This window comes from Lepidochelys kempii, chromosome 18 (genome assembly GCF_965140285.1).
Source record: "Lepidochelys kempii isolate rLepKem1 chromosome 18, rLepKem1.hap1, whole genome shotgun sequence".
NCBI classification, from domain to species: Eukaryota; Metazoa; Chordata; order Testudines; family Cheloniidae; genus Lepidochelys; species Lepidochelys kempii.
In genome coordinates this window covers 17,136,031-17,156,590 of record NC_136397.1, presented here as the reverse complement: position 1 = coordinate 17,156,590, position 20,560 = coordinate 17,136,031, and the positions used below count along the sequence as shown (strand labels likewise).

General features: G+C 48.4%; 1 protein-coding gene across 1 annotated transcript in view; it reads left to right on the top strand.

Moving 5' to 3' along the window:
* The first annotated feature begins 3,865 nt into the window (after nucleotides 1-3,865).
* The window catches only part of ACAP3 (ArfGAP with coiled-coil, ankyrin repeat and PH domains 3), a 93,588-nt gene continuing 76,893 nt past the window's right edge, over nucleotides 3,866-20,560 (top strand). The window contains exons 1-4 of the mRNA XM_073316342.2: nucleotides 3,866-4,027; nucleotides 7,438-7,495; nucleotides 13,584-13,703; nucleotides 14,824-14,877. Of these exons, the coding sequence (XP_073172443.1) occupies nucleotides 3,951-4,027; nucleotides 7,438-7,495; nucleotides 13,584-13,703; nucleotides 14,824-14,877 (309 nt within the window). The 5' untranslated portion in view covers nucleotides 3,866-3,950. The remainder of the gene's footprint in view (nucleotides 4,028-7,437; nucleotides 7,496-13,583; nucleotides 13,704-14,823; nucleotides 14,878-20,560) is intronic.

The window sequence follows — 20,560 nt, the reverse complement described above, 5'->3', positions numbered from 1 at the left end:
CGTCTGGGGCATGCAGGAGTGGTTTGTATCTGGTCTTCTCTGGCTAGCAGGACCCTAGCCCAGATCTATCAATAGCAGCACACCCGCAGTGATGTTGCAGGAAGCCCAGCATCATTGTGGATGTGGTCAGAATTCCAAAGAGGCACCAACATGGTAATTGACAAGTTTAGTTAAAATAAAACGGTGGGCTGGATTCAAATCTTCTTTAGTGACTTTCCAAATTGGACCCAGCTCACTTTCCTCTTCCAACACAGCCTGGGCAAGTCAGGCAGAGCAGAGCTGTATTTGTGGGAAGCAAAGGCCGATATTACAGCACTGTTTTGAGATCTTATTCTGACAAAATTAAATAGATTTACTATTCTTGGGCCCTTTGCTGGCATCAAAGAAAATTACACTTGCCTGTAAACCGGAGGCAGCCAACTCTCTTGCTTTGCTTGGGGGCGAATGGCCTTCAAGGGAGATTGCTCCATCTGCAGAACTAAGTCAAGCCTCAGGAGACCCTCTGTGCAAAGAATGACTCCAGCTGGGAGAGTTTAACAAGCTCCTCTGGGAATAGGACCTGCCCGTTTCTGATTGGAGCCAGTCAGAGTCGTAGGAGCTCATACATCGCAGGGCTGGGCTGGATGTTTGGAGAGAGGCACCTCTGTGCAATGCAGATGTGACACAGATTTGTTCTGTGGACAGATCTAGACCATGGCATCAGTGTGTCTCTCTGTACCATACAGTATCTTACATCCAGAATCCCTTTTATTTACATTAATAGAGACATTGATATTAGTACTTACTTAGCTCTTATATAGTGCGTTACAGCCATAGATCGCAGAGCCCTTTACAAAGGATGATAAGGTTCATTAGCCCTTTTTATGCAGAGGTGGAAGTCGAGGCACGTCGCAGGTCAGTGGTAGTTGCAGGGAGAGAATCTGTGTCTAGAAGTGGTCTGGAGCATGGAAAGAGCATTTGGAGAAGCAACCAGACCTTTGGCTTTGGATCTGCCGGGCACCTTTGGAGGGTCACCTGTTACTACAAAGGCTGCTCAAGTTTGATTAGACATAGGACTCCGCCGTTAAATTCTGGATCCAGATTTCAAATCCCACCCCCTCTAAATTAGGGAGTTCAGATCCAGGATCTTGGGTGGGCCCATTATAGGGATGGAGGCCAGCTGTGAAATCCAGATCTCGAGCCAAGTAACGGTTATGAACCTGCCAGCTCTCCCTCTAATTTGGGGTACTTAGCTTTGGGTTCCTCTCTGTGATGGCAGGAAGAGGTCTATCTAGCTCCAAGGAGGCAGGGAGAGACTCTGAAGCTGGGGCTGCGGGGAGGAAGTCTGGGCTAGGTATAGTAGCATCTGAAGTGCCCGGCAGGAAGAATCCCCCATTTTGTCTGTGTCAGTACATGTTTCTCTTGGCATTGTGGGAGCCAGCAGGACCTAGCCAACTGCATCTCAACTTCTAGGGGCACTTACATTTTCTCTATCCAGTTTTGCTGGATGAAAACTAGATCTCAGGCCATCTTATATCGTACATAATGGTGACGAATAACTCAGGGCATCTCCTCCGGGTTTGAAGTTTGGCTTGTGTCTGGAAGTAGCTTTGTTTTGGGGGAGTGTCATTTTCTCTAAGCGATCAGTGACCAAGTACTCTCTGCGCAGCGCACCAGGGGACTTCAATACCTCTTGCTGTTGCAGGGAGTCCGAGCACACCATGGCCCACATAGGAATGCCAGGCGCCCTGCTAAAAGAAACTAGACAAGGAAGGGAAAGCAGATACTGGGCCCAGTACAATTCTAGTGCAAGAAGATGCTATGCTCTCAATTTCCATGGATTTATACTGGTTTATCCTAGGCCAGCATATGGCCCATTATGTCCAAAATGGCTGGGAAGGATACAGTCAAACCACAAGACAGAAACAGTTTTGCATGAAAAGAGAGGATGCTGATAATATATGAGACTTTCTCTTGCTCGTAAGTAACATCATGTGGTTTGGTGGCAGGATAATAAACTCAAATAAGGACGGTTACAAGCATCACATCGCAGTTCCCAAATATGCAGCTAATTTAGATTTAACAAGACAGTTATTAGACGTTAAGTAACTAGACTCCTTAATTCTTAAAACAAATATGCATATTCTTTGAGGCTTCACAGCTATGCAAAAGATTTCTTTATGAAAACCACATTGATGGCAGATGGGGAAGGGCTGTGTGTAACAGATTAAAAAATCTGGTTCAAAAACAACTATGTAAAAGATAAACAATCTGCCCCATAGTTGTCAAACCTCAGAAAATAAAGGCCAGCTCTTCGGCTAGTGTAAATCAGCAGAGCTCCATGGAGTGAGGAACTGGACCTAATTTAAGGGAGGGATAGTTGTCTATCAGTTAAAAGCGGTGGTTAGAAATCAAGGACTGTAATTTCAGCTGGCGTAGAGGGTGCAGAGCTCTGCTGAAGCTGGTAAAACTGCATTAATCTGCACAACCAGAGAATTCCTTAGCTCTGTTGATTTCAGTGGACGTTTGGAGCCTAAATAGACGTTAGGTGTGTGAGCTGCTTCATTGATTCCACCCTGAGGTTTTTTTAAAGACAGTAGTGCTATGCTGATTTACACCATTTGAAAAGTGGGCCCCAGGACTCCTGGGTTCTTTTCCTGGCTCCACCATAAATTCTCAAGTCATGTAATCCAACGTTTTCCAGCTTGCTCTCTGCATTGGAATGGTCCAAGTGCTGGGGGGAGAAGGTGTCTAGGCAGGGAGGGTCCGACCGATCCAAGGCCTGAGAAGTTAGATGCAATAGCAGCGGGGAAGTGACTGGAGGGATTCAAAGAAAGGGATGATGTGAACAGAAGGACGGACAAGGCAAATGATCTTGGCTGCTGTATTTTGTAGTGACTGGAGCGGGAGCAATGTGGGTGTGGGGGCCCGGAGAGGAAAGCGTTCCCATACGAATGAAGGGAGGAGATGAGAGGTGAGAACAGAGAGTGAAGGTTGCATCTTAGAAATGTTGTGAAGGACACCTTGTGAGATTTGGACACCCCTCAGAGCAGAAGGGGAAGGGGAATTCTCACTGGGTATTGAGCAAGCTTAACACGGAGCATAGCAGGACCCTCTGAGATGCTAGTTCAAATCCAACCCCGGTCAGAGGAGACTCAAAAAGTCATTACCACATGCTAGCCCTTTAGTGGCCTATGTGACCATGATGATGGTCTCAGCCCCATTCTGAGCAACTCCATCGGGAGGTAGTATTGCTCAGTGAGTAGGGCACTTGCTCAGGAGTCGGGAAAGCTGGATTTTATTGCCACTGGCCTACAGTGTGACCTTGGTCAAGTCACTTCCACTCTCTGTGCCCCTCTTTCCCCTCCCTCTCTTTTTCCTTGCCTAGATTGTAAACTCTTCAAGGCAGGGATTGCCTCTTACCAAGTGTCGGTACAATGCTTATCACATGGGGCCCCCCATTCATCTGGGGTCTCTAAGTGCTACCATTATACAAACAATAACCTCATGTACAAATGCCCTTCCACGGCTAGCACTCAGTACCATTCCTGCTGGCAAACTGAGTGCTCCTTGTGCCTGGAGAATGAACTCCCAGGCCTTGTTGGGCTCTTTCCAGAACAGGTCTAAGGCGGACTGGCGGGAGAGGGGGGAGGCGTGGGAAGCATGCACTGATGCGGCCCCTGCTGCTCCTCTTCTAGTGAAGAATAGACGCCTCTGATCTGAGTCTGTCACTCCAGAGCCTTCTGTCAGCACCAAAACCCCTTGAAAAGAAAGGCAGGCATTCCCAGAATGCCGATGGGGACCTAGGTTGCTGGAGAGATGAGATGAGGCAGAGATATTTTCCTGCTTGTAGATTTGTGCAGCGGAAGCTGGAGCGGGACACAAGCCTCAGCATTCAGAGCCAGGGCGTCAGCGCCCCAAACTCTCAGGCTGTTCAGATCCAGGGTGTCGGTTCAGCCCTTTGTGAGGCGATGATGGGATCTTGGATGCTGGGATGCGGCCAGGAGATGCAGAGCAATTCTGCTGACTCATGTGGCACCCAAGTCAGGTGGGTCTCATTAGCTCCCCCTCAGGAGGGCAAAAAATGGGGGAAAGAAAGAGAGGAAAGGGGGATAAGACAGGAGTTCTTGTGCAGAAAAATCCCTACAGTCAGCGAGGTCCAGAGTGAGCCTAGACTAAGCCTCCGTCAGCACGTGAGGAACCAGGTGATTCATACGTCTGACAACATGCACTTAATATTCAGTCACAACAGGTCATGTGGTGGTATGTCCCATGACTGTGTGAACTCCCCATGCGCTGGACACCCTAAGGCAATTAAAAACCTTTCACAAACCCTTCTAAAAGTGCTGGTACATTGATTATGAGGAGATTACAGTAAATAAACTAGTTTTCCCCCCCTTCTTCCCCCCCCGCCGGGAAACAGCCCCACCACTTCCCATGACCCTTATGAAACTCAACAAAACAGCCACATACCCTGAAAGCCCAGGAATGGCAGATGGGACCGCCCCCGCCCCTCCCAGTATTGAGCAATAACATCATCGTGATTATCTATGTATTTATGTATATGCCAGTAGCTCCCAGAGGCCCCAGTTGTGGATCAGGGCCCACTGTGTTAAGAGCTGTACATGTCATTAAAAAAAAGACAGTCCTTGCCACAAATATCTTACTGTGTTGGCATACAATGGGCGTGAATCCTCCTTCAAAGCAACTTTCTATGTAACATTTATTTTTTAAATTGCTTGCTGCTTGGAGGATGGGGTTAGATTGCAATGACCTTACAGGATAGCTAAGAAATAGGGTTGGGATTTTTAAGCTTCCTAAGGGATTTAGACACCCAGTTCCCCAGTAAAAATCAATGGGAATTCCCCATCTAAAAAAATCAATGGGAAATGGGAGTCCCACCCATTGAAAATCTTAGCCCAGACTTGGAGATAAATAAAAGCTGCTTTGTTGGGATGTCATAAAGGATAGAAACTAACTGGGGCGGGGGAAGGGACAAGCACAAGAGAACTCGATTGGCTCATGCAGTCTCCTCTTAAGGTTAACAGAGAGGAAGGAAGGTCCAGGGGCAAGGGTGCTCCCCAGGAACTTGAGAAAGCTGCGTTCGGTTCCTTGCTCCGCCACAGACCTCCTGGTGACTTTGGGCAAGTCACTAAGGCTACATTTACACTTCAAAGGAAGAAACATGGCGCTGAGTCTTCGAGCCTGTGTCAACCGACTCAGGCTGCGTGGCTAAAACTAGCAGTGTAGCCGCTCCCGCGTGGGTCAAAACCTGCTCAGGGTTTTTAGCCCCACATGGTGAGCCCAAGTCAATCGACCCAGGCTCTGAGACTCGCTGCTGGGGGGGGGGTTTCTTTGCCATGTAGATGTACCCTCAGTGTCTCAGCCCCCTATCTCTAAAATAGGGATAACAGGACCCATGCATACGCACACCTTCCAGGGATTTCAGTAGAATTGGAGGGCGCTCAGCATCTGTCAGAATTGGGCCCAGTTATGTAATGTGACAGGACTGTGATAGGGACAGGCATAGCGTGCAGGGAGGAGAGTTCACGCAGTCACATGCTGTATCACATGGCCGATGTTGTCACTGAATATTAGGTCTACCCTGTAAGTTGTCTGAATCATCTGGTGCCTCACAGCATTCCAAGGGAGATTTCTGGTAGCTGTTGGGAGAGGTGCTCTCTCCTGAAGCCTGTGTGTACTGGATTGGCGATCGCCTTAAAAGTTCAGGACAGAATTGACATGCTCGAGATCTGCGCCTGGCCTTCTATTTGATTTACTTCCTTTGTGGGGAGGGAGTCTCCGATCTCTGTTCCATTTGGATTACCCGGCAGGATGCCGGCCGCCTGGTAGCAGTGTCAGATGGGGACTGTGTTCACCTGTAGAAGGTATTGTTCGTTTATTTCCCATGGAAGAGTGGTGAATGTGGAGAAATACTGAGTTTGCTCTGCTAGTTGTAATTCCTCTGAGAGAGAGAGATGGGCTGGATCACAACATCACATGACCTCTCAAGGTACCTTCCAGCCCAATGTTTCTATGACTTTATGATCAGAGTGAAACTCCCTTCCCAAACTCGGTGGAAGTTTGAATCTGGATCCAAATTTTATGACTTTGCCCTATCAATCATTTTTTATTTATCCTTCCTGTTGTTAGCAATGTGTCCCTGGGCGGCTGTTCATCCATTTAAAACAACAAGAGCCTTTAGAGAATAGATTTTGTTGCCTGATCTACCGAGGCCCTGGGGATTTTCTCCTGGTTCCTTTTGGATTGTGTGCGTCCCGTCCTTGGCTGTAACAAAGCCACATGAATTGGTGCTTCGCCGGCACATCCTTCCTCCACAGACCTTTTACCTGGCACATGCCCATGGCTGGAATTTTTAAAAGGTAGAGCATTAACACTTCATGCTGTACACAGCAAACCCACAAGCGGGAGAGGGTTCAAGGAATGGACTGTGGATTGCATGTGTTGGGACACAAAATTGCAGTGAGGTTTACCACACTTCCAGGTGCTTGTTGAAGGGAATGGCTGCCCAGCTGGGGACAGGCTACCCCAGCACGCTGCTCTCCATGGGAAGGTTTCTGCCTTACTGCTCTTGCAGTTGGAGTTTTGCCTAAGAGAAAAGTGGATTTATCCCAAAGGTCTTGAGCTGGAAATGTCTTTTGCCAATGGGCTGGGCTGATGTCATTGAAATTTTCCCATAGTTGGGTGAGGCCAGAATCCTACTGGCCTCTTACTGTCACCACTACCCAAGAAATGGAAAGAAAACAGACCCAATGGATCTCTCCTTCAGACACAGCCAAGGCACTAAGGGTAACACTCAGAGGTGTGTGAGAGTGAGTAGACTGAGATGGTAACAGGACCAAGATATGCCCACATATGGGCTAAAGGCTTGCTGGGGTTTGGAAGATGCAGCCAACAGTGTGGGTGTTCTTGAGGCATCGTTACAGCCTGAGCTTCACAAGGGCTTTAAGCCGGCACAGTTAATGCTGGTTGCCAGTGTGCCCGTTTACCCCAGGCATGTCATTCATGCTGGTGTAATTTAAGAGTTACTCCAGATTTACATGGGCGTAGACGAGATCAGACTAAGACCCCACAGGTGGTGGCTTTGCTGTACATTTCCCTAGCACAATACAGCCCAGTGACTTGCCAGTGACACTGATGGGGGGTTGCCATGAATTCCCCCCCCCCCTTCCAAGATTTTTCATCAGCCCAGGAGCAAAACCCATCCCAGATAATTTAGGATCCTCAGAATGGAATTCTCCCAAAATGTGGATCCTCAGCTTATACGGCAGCCTCTGTGCAGGAAACCCCTGACTGGGTGGTGCAAACTTTCGCCTCTCTCCTCTGCCTTTTGGAGTTCTTCTGGCCTTTGCCTTTCAAGGACTGTTTGGTTTCTCTGCCCATCATCCGTGTTTAGGCAACCAGCTGATTTCCCCTTTTTTGCTCTTCTGATTACAGGGCGACCATAGATGAAGTGGAAACAGATGTGGTGGAGATAGAAGCAAAGCTTGACAAGGTAAGATGGGGAAGCTGAGAGAGTGGCTTTGGGGGAGATGGCTGGGGTGAGTCTTTGGTTTAGGAACGTGGCCCCGCCAGTCTGTTCCGGACTGTCAGAAAATCATTGGTTGATATGCTGGCTTAGTGTATATGATCATGTCTTCCTGTGCTGGCTGGACCCAGCCACTGCTGCTCAGCCATAGACGAGGGAGTTGGTTGCTCCTTTTAGCACAAGTAGCTGGGGCTTGTTTCTGAAGAGAGGTCAGCAGAGCTCCACTTCTTTGTGCCTCTGTTTCTCCTTCCACTCTGTCTTTGTCTTGTCAACTTGGACATTTCTCACTTGGTGGCTGCCCAGCAGCTAACACAATGTGGCCGTAGCCTTAGTTAAGACCTCTAGGCAATGTTCACTCCCTGATTGTGATGTTTGTAGGTATGCAACCTGGTTTAGTTACAAGAGCGCTCTGTAACTCACAGCTGGGGTTCACAGAGAGGAGGGTGTATGTGGAATTCAGCTGGGAATGGTTTTAACAATATCGTGTCGAATCTGTTTCAATTGTGATAAAGTCTTAAAAACCATTTGCTATTGTAACAATCACCTTAAATAGTTCCCATTTGGGGAGGATGTCTAGCCCATTGGTTAGATGAGGTTCAGGACTCCTGGGGTCTACTCCAGTCTCTGCCAGAGAGTATCCCTGTGCAACCATAGCTTCACTGCACCACCTTTCCTCCAGCAGCAAAATAAAGATAACACTTACCACACAGCAACTTTCTGAAGTTTAATTAATGTTTTTAAAGTGCTTTGAAGTTCTTGGACGAAAGGTGCTATAGAAATGCAAACTATTATTATACTATAATGAAAATTGAGTGTGTGTACACCACTGGCCTCTGCCGGATATAATTAGAACTGAATTGAAGCCAGACTTCCTGAGTCCCAGGACGGTATCTTAATCATAAGACCATCTTTCCCCATTGGAAGTGTGAATATGAAACCTGCTACCTTACCGATTTTCCTCTCTCCTATTGTGTGCTCATGCTTGTCTGTTATTGGAAGGTTGTGAACAAGTGCCAGGCTTAACATGGCTGATCGGTTTAGTGTAGGATTTCCCCTGAGGGCTGGGAAGTGCCCACTGACTGGCTTTTACTGTATGTTTTTCTGGGTGCTGGGACTCTAATTTTAGACAACATAGCATTGGATCAAGTGCTAAACAAACAAACAAAATACATTCAAAATACAAAACATTCCAAGGATGTTGCAAAAAGATGTAGAAAAAGCAACAAGGCAGGTCAAATTTCCTGCTTTTTGACATCAATTGTGCCCCTTTAATGTTTCCAAATATCCGTCTGGTTGTGCTACTGCATGACTTGATGAGGTCTCAATCAGCAGCTACTGAGGCAAAAGCCTCCATCAGCCAGAATAGTTTGGAATAGCCAGTTTTAGAGTGGGGCTGGGTGGGAAGAGAGTTGAAAAAGTCTTGGATCCAAGTCAAGAGACTTACCAACAGAAAGTCATGTTGTCTCCCTCCAAATGTTGGAAACATCTGCCCAATTGTTTCTGAACTGAAGCAGACAGGTGGAGGACCAGTGCCGGATTTTAGCAGGGAGATTGCGTGTGGCTAGAAGGGGCGAGAACTTCTGCATCAGACTTAGAGGCTGGCTTTGTTGAAGCCACAGGCCCTAAGAAATGGGTGGCCTATGGGAATCAAATAGGTGGTGTTAGGCCAAGTTCCTAGCGGACAGGTGCCTGCATAAGATACTTAACTTCCTTATTGGAAGTTGAAAAGAACCCTGAGCTATCCGTTGGCCCTTAGAGCTGGTCCCTCGGAGGTTGGACTGGGGCGCTTTGGCTGTACAGAATCGGGGAAGCTTGTTCTGATGATTCCAATAGTGCCATTATTGTGGCTAGTCTGTGACTAAAGGCCATTGGTTTCCAGGCCTGTCAATCTGGAACCCTGCGTTAGCTCTAGAATTCTATAAACAATAATTCAGCGCTCACGATTTCATTGCATAGAGGAATGCCCCATAAATACATTTCCAATAGATTTAATAAGAGAGCTAATTAGAGCACCTTTGGGCCGGGACTGTCTTAAAGCTACGGTCTCAGGTAATTTGGGCCCTCTGCAGATGGTAGCAATGGGCTGGTCTTGAAGCTCCTTCCATTTTGAATGACAGGTCTCATGAGATCGGTTTCGTTTTCACTTTGTTTCCACCGGCTTGCACCAAAATCTCCTGGCAGGGCTGTGAAATTTCATGTGAAATTGTGGCTGTGTCAGAATCAGAAATAGGGCCACACAGCCTGGAACCGAAACAAGTAAAGGCGGGTTTGGATCCAGGAATTTGAAGCTGAAGGCCCGCATTGAAATTCAAAGCAATTATGCTTTGAGGGTTCATTCTGGACAAAATTCTGTTTGTTTTGCTCAGATTAAATAGGAATGTTTGTATGGCCCTTATCACCAGAGCGTTTGAGTGTTTCACTGTCCTTAGTGGATTTATTGTCAACTTATCTGTATAGAACAGTGGCACAGGCAAATTAAGCAACTTTGTCCAAGATAACACCAGAAATCTATGTCTGAACTAGGAGCTGACCCCAGTTCTTCTCAGCCCTTGTCCTATGCTCTATCCACCAGGCAATCCTTCCTCCTTGGGAATACTAGTGGAATAAGGTGCTATTCAGTGCAAGTAAGGGTGTCAGGATCTGTCTCTTAAGACTCAACTCTCTGCCCTTCCTGTGGTTTGGTGGGTTTCTCAGTCTTTAATTGCTTTCTACAGTTAGAGGTAGAAACAGCTGTTTCTAAACTGTGCAAATACGGCTGCTGCCTTCACTCTGACCTCAAGTTTGCCTCCAACTGTTGCAGGCTACTTTCCTACCAATGGTGCCCAAGCCTTCTAATATTTCAGGAGTCTTTCTGAAGCTAGGGAACATGATTTCAGAGTGCGCTCGTGCTGAATGGCCCTCAGCTACTAGGAACACAGCCTTGGCTGTGTGCGCGAGGAGGTATTTTAAAAACCGCCACGTTGCAGAATAAGCTGGATTTCCTTTCCAAAGGATCTGTCCAAAGCCCCTGGTGTCCGTCTGGGCTCCAGATGCTACAGGAGCTACATCAATTTGTTTTCTTTCTTTGGGGTGGGATGGAATAGCACAAATGTTCCTCTAGCACCCGGTTCTGTTCCGCCAGATTATGTGAAGAAGAGAGAAAGGAGGCGTGTGAGAACTGTGTTCAGATAATAGTCTGCTAACACAGCTGGAGACCATTGACTCACCCCATGGGCCAGTCACATTTATCAAAAATGGCTTTACAGTCATTAAAGTGGACGATTTTGGTTTCTCCCCCCAATGAAAAATTGCTAGAAAAAACTCAGTTTCTAAAAAGTTTGGTTGTCAAAAGCCAACATTTTTCATTTTGTCAAAAAAATAAATGAAACGTTCAGTGACAAGTTTTGAACAAAAACATTTTTTGTGTGTGTTTCTTTTGGAGTGTGTGGATAAGACAGTATTTTTTAAACCGGCCTTAACTGTGGGTGGTGTGCTGGTTCCCTGGGTCAGGGGTTTTATAGTGAACAAGAAGACAGATTTTTGAGTCCTTGCTCTCCCCACATTCTTTCTAAAAGGAGAAATTAGATAACCAAGGGATTGTGAGTTCTGACTCACAACGTTCACTGCAATCAGCTGACAGGCTGTTTCTAGGGATGCTCAGGAGCTCACATGTGTGTATCTGGAAGTCTTTTGTTTCTGGACATTCTCCATGCGGTTCTGACTAAATTAGTGATCATAGTCCATTAATGGACCCTGAGAGGGGCTGCGGTGGGAAGCAGCCTCGCCCAGCTGTGTTGCTGTGCACCCATCTTTAAAACAAAGGAGTGGGCCTTACTCCGCTGTTAGACTGGTGGCAGTTTGGACTAACTTCAGTGGTGTGGTAACAGTCTGTAATGTCACTCAGAGGAGAATCAGACGCCCTGCATGTAGCACTCTTGCTAATACATCCCTCACTAGAGCTAGGACCTTCCACAGCCACGGAGTGAAGACAACTGTACTATCTAGTATCACGAGCCACTCAGTGGGGAATACCATTATTCCCTTCAGATCTTTAGTACTCAGAGGTACTGTTTCCCTGGGCTGCAGGACCGACTGAGACAGTGTTTAAGAGTTAGCTAGAGTTCCTCTGATTTTACAGGGATCTGGTCCTTGGCCCTACGCGTATTACACAGCTTAAAAAAATACAAAGCCCTCGGATCTATTATATCAGATAAACGTTTGTCAGGCTTCTAAATGTCACAGCCTCTGCCCTTGCTTTCCTTCCTCCCACACCTAACCCCTCCTCCCCCACCCTCCCAGGAAAATCCAGAGAGAACATATGGAGCGAATCGCCCACAAAACAACTCTCGAACCTGCAGTTGAGTTCAGAAATCTCCACTGAATAGTTTTAACAAATCATTTTGAGCACACAAGTGGGCTGCAAACCATTCACTTCAGCTACTCATACCCCCCATGGCTCCAGGCCAGTGTCAAGGTGCATTTTACTACTTCACCATTAGGCATACATTTGTGCCTCAGTTTCCCTACCAAAGACAGTCTTCCCCAGGCTGGTAGTGTGATCTGGCCAGACCAAAAATCCTCTCCTTCCAGAGCAATGAAAGTGCAAAATCCTTTCACCCTCCTTGGGCACAGCTCTCTGCTAGGGTCTGTGCAGTGATTAAATCCATCCCTCTTGGTTGCAAGGGGCTTCCTCCCCGCTTCAACCAGGGTTCAAGACTTCACTGGGCTATGACTTCCCATTCAATCCTTCCCCTCAGCTGCAGGGTTTCCACATCACTGCTCTAGGTAGCATCATACTGGGGCCTTCTGTTACGTACTGTAAGCTGCAGCCTTGGCACACTAATACATGGATCACCTTTCCCACTGCCCAGGGCCACGTCCTCCAAGGCCTGCTTCCAACGAGGCCTTCCTCTGGCCTCTTGAGCCAAGCACCTGTCTGCAGGGAATGCTCCCCACCTAGGGTGACCAGACAGCAAGTGTGAAAAATCGGGACAGGGGTTGGGGGGGTAATAGGTGCCTATGTAAGAAAAAGCTCCAAAAATCAGGACTGTCCCTATACAATCGGGACATCTGGTCACCCTATCCCCACCTTAGCTCAGGCCCCAGCACATCACCATCCTCACCCCCAGGACTCTAACTGGCAGCAAGCTTTTCTCTCCAGCTCCCTCCTTCCCGGCAGGTCTTGCTGTAGCCTCGAATCAGCTGATCTGGGAGGCAAACCAGGCACAGCTGAGAGCTGTGGCCTGAGCCCCTGTGATCGCTGGCTTAGGGCAACCCAGTGATTTGGCCACGCCCTTACCTGGGGGCCGCCCCATGGCCACCACCTGAGCAGAGAGGAGGCTGGGTGTGGATGCGGTGATTATTGTGATTGTGATGTTAGCAGCAACAGGGTTCTCCTTCCCCTCCTGGGCAGCAGCAGTGCCTTGATCCCTCCTCCCCCTGCCCCTCCCATTGTCTTGTATGATTGTGGGGCCCGGTGGCTCTATTCACTGCTGCTCCTACCTCGGCTGTCGGCAGACACCCTTGCTTTACACCCAGGCCACGGTCCCAAGCTTTTCTTCGCCATCCACGAGAGCTAGAAACGTAAGGGCCAGATCCTCAGCTGGCGCACATCGACTGAAGACAACAGAGCTACACCGATTTACCCCAGCTCAGGCTTTGGCCTCTGTTTTCTTAAATGACAACGGGGGCGTTGACCTCACTTCCTGATTCTGTCCTGTGCTGATTCTTTCTGTTTGGCTTCACATGTTCAGACTAATAAGCCTCTGGGATCATGGGCATTTCACAACTGGTGGCTGTCTGACTGCAACCCACGCTGGGAGAGAGAGTGTCTGTCACCCGCCAGTGGCCGATCAGTAAACTAGAGTAATTCAGTAAGGAAGTTACTAAGCTAGGCCAACAAGTAGCAATGCAGAGTTTTAACTCTGAAGGTTATGAGTTCAGACCATGGCATTAGCCCCGCAGATCAGACTGAAACTAACTCGGTGAATTTTATTTGCAAGTCAGGTTTCTTTTCAAAACTCTTTGGCCAGCCCTATAGGACATTCCCCACTCACGTCTCTTCCTCTCTCTGCAGCTGGTGAAGCTATGTAGTGGGATGATTGAGGCTGGGAAAGCTTACATCACCACCAACAAGCACTTCGTCAGCGGGGTCCGAGACCTGTCGCAGCAATGCAAGAAGGACGAAATGATTTCGGTGAGTTGCCTGGGGGAGGAGGGGGTTGAGCATCAGAAAGGGTTAAACTTTTCAACAAGAGATTGGGGCATTATATATAGGAGGAGGATTTCTGGGGATTCTCTCTAAACTGAGCAAATAAAAACGTTTCCCAGGAATAGGCAGACGTCTGTGATGCTAGGTAGGTGCTCTGCAATATGCAGTGATGCACTGGGTTTCTATGTGGTGCTTCCTTTGACTTCCTATCAGAGGTCCTTTGTGCGAGTATCTTTTACTTATATATGTATGAATCAGGACTTTGGGTTCCTTGCCCAGTTTTGCCACTGCCCCACTGGACAAGAAAGACACATGATCGCTGTGTGACTCAGTTTACCCTCCTGAAAAGTGGGTTCAGTTTACCTGTCTCACTAAAGGAGGGGTGGAGAGCAGATGGTTGTGAGGCATAATATCTACAAAGCACACTGAGATCTTTGCAGACATGTACTGCTATTATCAGCTGTGGCAGGGAGGGTCAGTGATATCCAGTGAACTCTATTGAAGGCAAGGAAATCATGCCAACTCTCATTCCAGCTAGGGTCAGAATTTTAACAGGAATCTCCCAGGGATCCCTGAGAGTCTGTGCAGAGCATTGGTGAATATTTACATGGAAGCTGTGCTACAGATGTGCAGAATATTGATCCCTTTGGGTGAAATGTGTCCTTGTAGAGAGGACCAGCCCGAGGCTTATTCATCATTTAAGTCTCACTAAGAGGCAGATTTCACCTTGGTGTCTGAAAGAATCCCCAGATAATGCAATGTTGAAAAGGTTGAAGAATAGGATCCTTGTTTGCAAGAGGCACTATGGTTTTAAGAAGCCAGAATGCAAACAGGATCCTTGGAATCTAGGTCAGTGAGCATCGGTTATTTGGGAAACGTGGATAACCATCGTGCAGAAGAAACAGCCCGGCGGTGCTGGTTTCAGTACTAAACCAGAAAGGACGGGCAGCCTCTGGCTTCAGTGCCAGCCATTTATGTCAATGCACAGTTGCCAACTGACAGAGCGAGTGCCTCAGTGGCTTAAAGACTGTCCTTCCCCCTCTTGCCAGCGCTGGAGGAAGGGCAGCTGCCCCCATTCACTGCCTTTCCTCTTCTCCTTTCACAGGAATGCCTGGACAAATTTGGAGACAGCCTGCAGGAAATGATTAACTATCACATGGTAAGGTGCCACCTCCCTCTTGTTTTGTTTGTGTGCTGGCGGCCAGCTCTTAATAGTCTTGCCTCCCTCTCTAGATGCTACTTAATGATCTGTTGGTTCTGGATCAGGCAGCAGTCGTGTGATACTGGACAAAGGCTGGGTCTATGAAGGAATCCTCTTACGAGTCCCTTTCCCTGAACACTTGGCATCAATTACAAGAGTGAAGGGGTGGGGGGGGGGAATGTTGCTGCCAGTTGTACAAGGTTCTTCTCTCTTTAATGAGTCAAAGTTCTGTCTCAGTTGCTCTGGTGCAATGTCTAGTAGCAGTGTACTTTGTGCAGTGATCAGTGGGGCTGCATGGGTGCATTGATCAGTGGGTTTGTACTGGTCTGCATGGGTGCATTAATCAATGGGTTTGTACTGGTCTGCATGGGTGCATTAATCAATGGGTTTGTACTGGTCTGCATGGGTGCATTGATCAGTGGGTTTGTACTGGTCTGCATGGGTGCATTGATCAGTGGGTTTGCACCAGTTTGCACGTGTGCATTGATCAGGGAGGTTGCACCAGATTACGTGGGTCCATTGGTCAGTCACTGGATGCATTGGTCAGTGCGGTTGCATGAGTGCATAGATCCACGGTGGTGCAGTGGGTGCATTGATCCATAGGGTGCATGAGTGGTATTGGTTAATGGGGCTGCATGAGTGTAGCTGAGGGTGGGATTTGCCCACTGTCTTTAACCAAACATGCAGGACACTGGATGGGAATGTGGGGTAATGCTCTGCCCAGCAAGGTGAAGAGGGGACTTTCAGCACCCTTATGGGTACCACGTGCTGCAAGGTTGCTATCCCCATTCTCTTCTGTTGGAAGGGTAAGGCTCCAAAGAAGTATGCGCTCTCTGAAGAATTTGCTGCATGTTGCCCATCAGCACCAAAGGAATCTTCTCTGCATCTAAACGTTAGGCAGCGAGAGATACACAATCAGAGGACAGTTCAAGGCAGCTATGACCTTCTGGTGTCTGGGCCAACTGGAAAGAAAGCCATAGACTTTGCAGTCAGCAGCAGATTGGGGAGGGGAGAGGACAGGGCATCTCTCATCTTTGCTTGCACTGGGGACTCCCGGCAGCCAAAGTGTCAGGGACGTGCAACCGGTGTCAGAGGGAGAGGAGTTAGAATGCTCATTCCTCAAATGAAAAAAGCAAACCCACACTGTGGATGATTCATTCTTCTTTGGTGATTATGGTGGGAACTGTATGTGAGGACAAGGTAGGACTAGACTGGGGTCCAAACCTCAGCACGTTCACCGTGAATGCCTCACTTGCATAGCCTGCATGTATTCCAGGGTGGGAGGAGGCCAGGATCCTCTTGGAAGCCCATCAGCATTGATCTCTGCCCTACCAGCAGGAGTGGCTTGAAGGTTACCTTGCTGCTCCTGCTTTGGAGTTTTGCATTGGCTTGATACGTCCAGAACCCAAAGCAATATTCCAGGGCGCGTGAGCCTCAGGTGGATTGGAACCCAGGGACCCGTTGGAGTGAGCAATCCACTGGGAACATAGTCAGCTTCGGGGTTAAGGACAAACTGGTGTATACGAATGCCACAGTAAGATTAAAGGAAGAAAGTGGCCAGATAAAGGCTGATTCTGGACTTCAATGTGTCTCGAAACCAGAGCACCTGGGGTGGGAGAACCTGTCCGGTGGACGCCCAGACACTCTATTTCTGAGCCTTGCAGAGGAGAAAGGTGGTTCTCACTCTGTGGCCCTGAGCCAGCCGTACAGTATGAGACTCATTCAGAGACAAGAGCGCTTCAGACCAAAGGAGGCTTCGGGTGTCGGTGCTGGAGTGACCCAGATTTATTCTCCATTGCCCCTGTCACTGTGCATGAGGGATGACGCGTGCTTTTGGAACACAAGCTAACTGTGGGCGATCGGAGGCAAAGCCTCAACGAGTCCATTTCGTTATCTGGGAAGCAGGTAGGGAGAGCACGTTTCCTAATGGGAAATGACACAGGGGAAGAGGTAAAAATACACCCAGGCTTTCTGGGTGCGTTAGCGTCTGAGAGCAAAGTCGACTAGTGATATAGAAACCCAACAGCAGGAGGACTGTACCAAACCGAAATTGTGTCAGAGAAGGGGGTGTGTGTGAGAGAGAGAGGGGGATGTATGCCCAGTCTACCCCAGGAGTGCTTTGCTGGTATAGCTAGACCAGTATACTGCACAGGCAAATGCTCCTAGTGTAGACACAGCTTTACCCGCAAAGCTTTGGCTGGTATAGTTCGTTCCGTCCCCACCCCTGTGTGAAATAAGCAATACTGGTAAAAGCCAAGCGTGGCTGGTAGAACTGTCTCCACACTAGGGGCTTCTGGCGGTACAGCTCTGTCAGTCCGACATCGCACCTCTTCACGCCCCTGACCCACGTAGATAGGCCTGCAAAACTCTGACGTGTAGACAAGGGCAGAGAGATACGGGGTGTGTGAGGGAGAGAGAGAATGAAGGCATGAGAAGAGAAGACAGAGCCCTACATTCTGGTTGAAGGCCCCCAGGAGAACCCCCAGCCTCGGCTCTGCCTGCCAGAGGTTGCAAAATGCTATTAATGTTTAACGACATGTGGTTTGCTGAACTAGAAATGCCCAAAGTGCAGCATCAGAGGAGGCTGGCTAATTAAACCACTGTTGCTACCGTGGAGGATGTGGCGAGAGAGGGGAAGTCCAGAGCTGGCTGCAAGTGCAGCATTTATCCCAGCAGACTGACGGCATGGGCTAAGCTCCTATTTGGTAGGCATGGGCCAGTCCTTGGGTCTCTCACTCTCCTTTGCCTCTCACACCAACCCTTGGGCCTAGTTTTTCCCTCGGGTCCCTACTGATTTCACTGAGAGTTACTCCCTCTCCCCCCAACTGATGGTAGAAACCTTGTGATGGGGCCCCAGAGCCCCAGCCTGAGCAAAAGCAAGAGCAGCAGGAAGTGATGGCCGGGATTCTCCAAGGGGACTGGTGAGATCCTGGCTCTCCAACTTGGGGCACAGCCAAGAGGCTGGTTCTCCGAAACTGCTGAGCATCTCCCCCTCCGAAAATTCAGGCCCCTTGAAGGTGTCCCAGGCTGGGCACCCAAAGGCTGAGGCACCCAGATGACTAGTCGCTACTACTAATGAGCCGGAGCGAGCGGAGGGTCAATAAGCCCAGTTACCTTCTCTCCTTTACCAGTAGATCACCTATTTTGGCAACCTCTCCAAAGTCCTTCCAGTTATGGGGGCACTTGGTCTCTGAGTGTTTCAAAAGAGTCTACAGCGATCTAGAGTAACAGCCGTGTTAGTCTGTATTCGCAAAAAGAAAAAGAGTACTTGTGGCACCTTAGAGACTAACCAATTTATTAGAGCATAAGCTTTCGTGAGCTACAGCTCACTTCCTCAGATGAGTCTCTAAGTTAGTCTCTAAGGTGCCACAAGTACTCCTTTTCTTTTTACAGCGATCTAGTTTGTTTATGAAGGTGGAGTACGGCTAGACCCTGGGTGAGAACTTATCTCCAACCCCTCCCTGCTGTAATGGGCTCATACCTGGCCTGGTGGATCCTTGTGGCCAGCAGAGCTTTGCAAGCTGTTTTCTGCCCAGCGGCCCTGTTGCAAGAGTCAGCAAACTCTGGGACACAGCAGCCCTCCTCCTGGTTGCCTCGCCGTCCTGTGACAAACTCTTCCTTTTAAGTTTACTTCGCCCAAGCAGACCGGGTTTGGCAGCTGTGCTTATTTAGTACCAGCTGATCCCAGAAGAGCTTGTCTGCCTTTTCCTGATTGGGATGGGGGTATGTCCCACCTTTTCCAAGAGTGACTCTTCTGGGAACACCAATAAGCAGTGACAACGTTCCCAGAGCCAAAACCATAGTGGTGCTGCCAATGGTATAACCCCTCCTGCTCCCATCCCATTCTGTCCTGTCCTGTTGGGGGAGTTCTCCACTGTTCACAAGTACCCCTGATTGCACTATTTCAAAGAGATGGCATCTCATGTTTTGCTCGCTGCATGCCCAAAGCAAGACATATGTCGGAAGACTCGCTCCTGCGTGTTTTTGGGTGCAATCGCTCATCCCCAGGAAATGTCTTTGGAGTGACTGTAACATCCCTGAGCCAGCTACGATGCCTGTGCCATTAGCCAAGTTATTTTTAGTGGTTCTTCTGCTGTCTCCTCTCTTGTGTATGTTTGTGTGAACATCTTGGCTCATCCAGGCACAAAGATGTCAGCTACGAAGCGGTGACCAGTGCTTCGTCCAGGCATGTGTCCAGTACAGTATGTACGGCTGGAACAAATTAAAAAGAAGGAAGAATGCCCTAAAATTCAGTTGGAGGAAATTAAAGTAACTTGTTCTTTACCTTTATTGCTGGAGCATTGGCCTGGGAAACATCCCTACTTCTAGTCCTGCTAGGATGATTCCCTGCAAAATCCACATATGAAATGCATTGTTGAATGGAGAAAACTAATATGCTAATGCATCCCCAGGCAGGGATGACACAGGCAGGAAAAGACAATAGCTTATTTGAAGCAAAATCCACTGCAAAGAAAGGATGATCTTGTGGTTAAGGCAAGGAGCAAGGACTTGGCAGCCTTGGTAGTACCCCCATCCACCACCACTTTCCTTTTGGACTTCAAGCAGGTCACCTAATCTCTTTGTGCCTCAGTGTCCATATCCATAAAATGGGATTAACCATACTTTCATACCTCAGAGTGAGTGTTGTGCAGATAATTACATTAGTGCATGTAAAGGCCACAGCAACATTTTAATTAGGTACGTTTTGCCCTAGTAAGGGTGAAAGGCTGGGGAGGGGGAAGTAGAGGGGTGAGGGCAAGGACAGTAGGTTTAGTACCGAAATGAAGAATGCTAGGAGCTAAAAATCAGGTATTACTTCAGTGGGATGGCACTAGTGCATTTGAAAACAGCAATTGCCCCAGGGCTCCTACTGGAATTCAAAAGAGACACAGTATGAGAAAACAAGATTGTTCCATGGAAAAATCCCACTCTGGAGGAATTCCAAATACTCTACCACAGTCAACAGACTGCTTAGCCGAACACTAGAAAATGCAGTGCAGAGAGTCATCTTGTATTGGCTAAAGGAGTTCATTAGATGGGACATGACGTGCTCAGGGTGTAATCGATCCCCATGGTAGGGGTCGGGAAAGAATTTCCTCCCAGGTCAGATTGGCAGGGACCTTGTTTGTTTGTTTTTAAATTTTCTTCTGCAGCAAAGGGTGGAGATCACTTGCCAGGAGCATCTGGGTTTATCTCAATCACTCAATTCCTTGCCAGTGCCTGGGGCCTCAGGCATTGGTGCACCTGTTCTCTGCCAATGGCACATGATAGTTTTGTCTCTGAAGGGCTGCAATGCTTTGATCTGATTCTGGCTGCTAGCTCTGGCGTGCGGGTGCTGGGTGGTGATGGTGGTTTCCATTTCTAATTTTTAGCCACTCTGTGATCTGATTTGCAAGTGGGGGCAGCAAGAGGCAAATGCTATTGTGCATTTGCCCTGCTTGAGTCCAAACCTGCTTCTGCGGCGGGTAGGCTGTGACCCGCAATGCTGTGGAGGCCAGCGGAAGTGGGGTCCCGCACCCTGAAGGTCGGATGCCCTGACAACGTAGCATGGCTCCTGTGTGTGGTTAGTTTACTGAGAATATATATATTTTTATACCACGAAAGAAAAGAAGGAGAGACAAGGAGACATTGTGTTGATGAT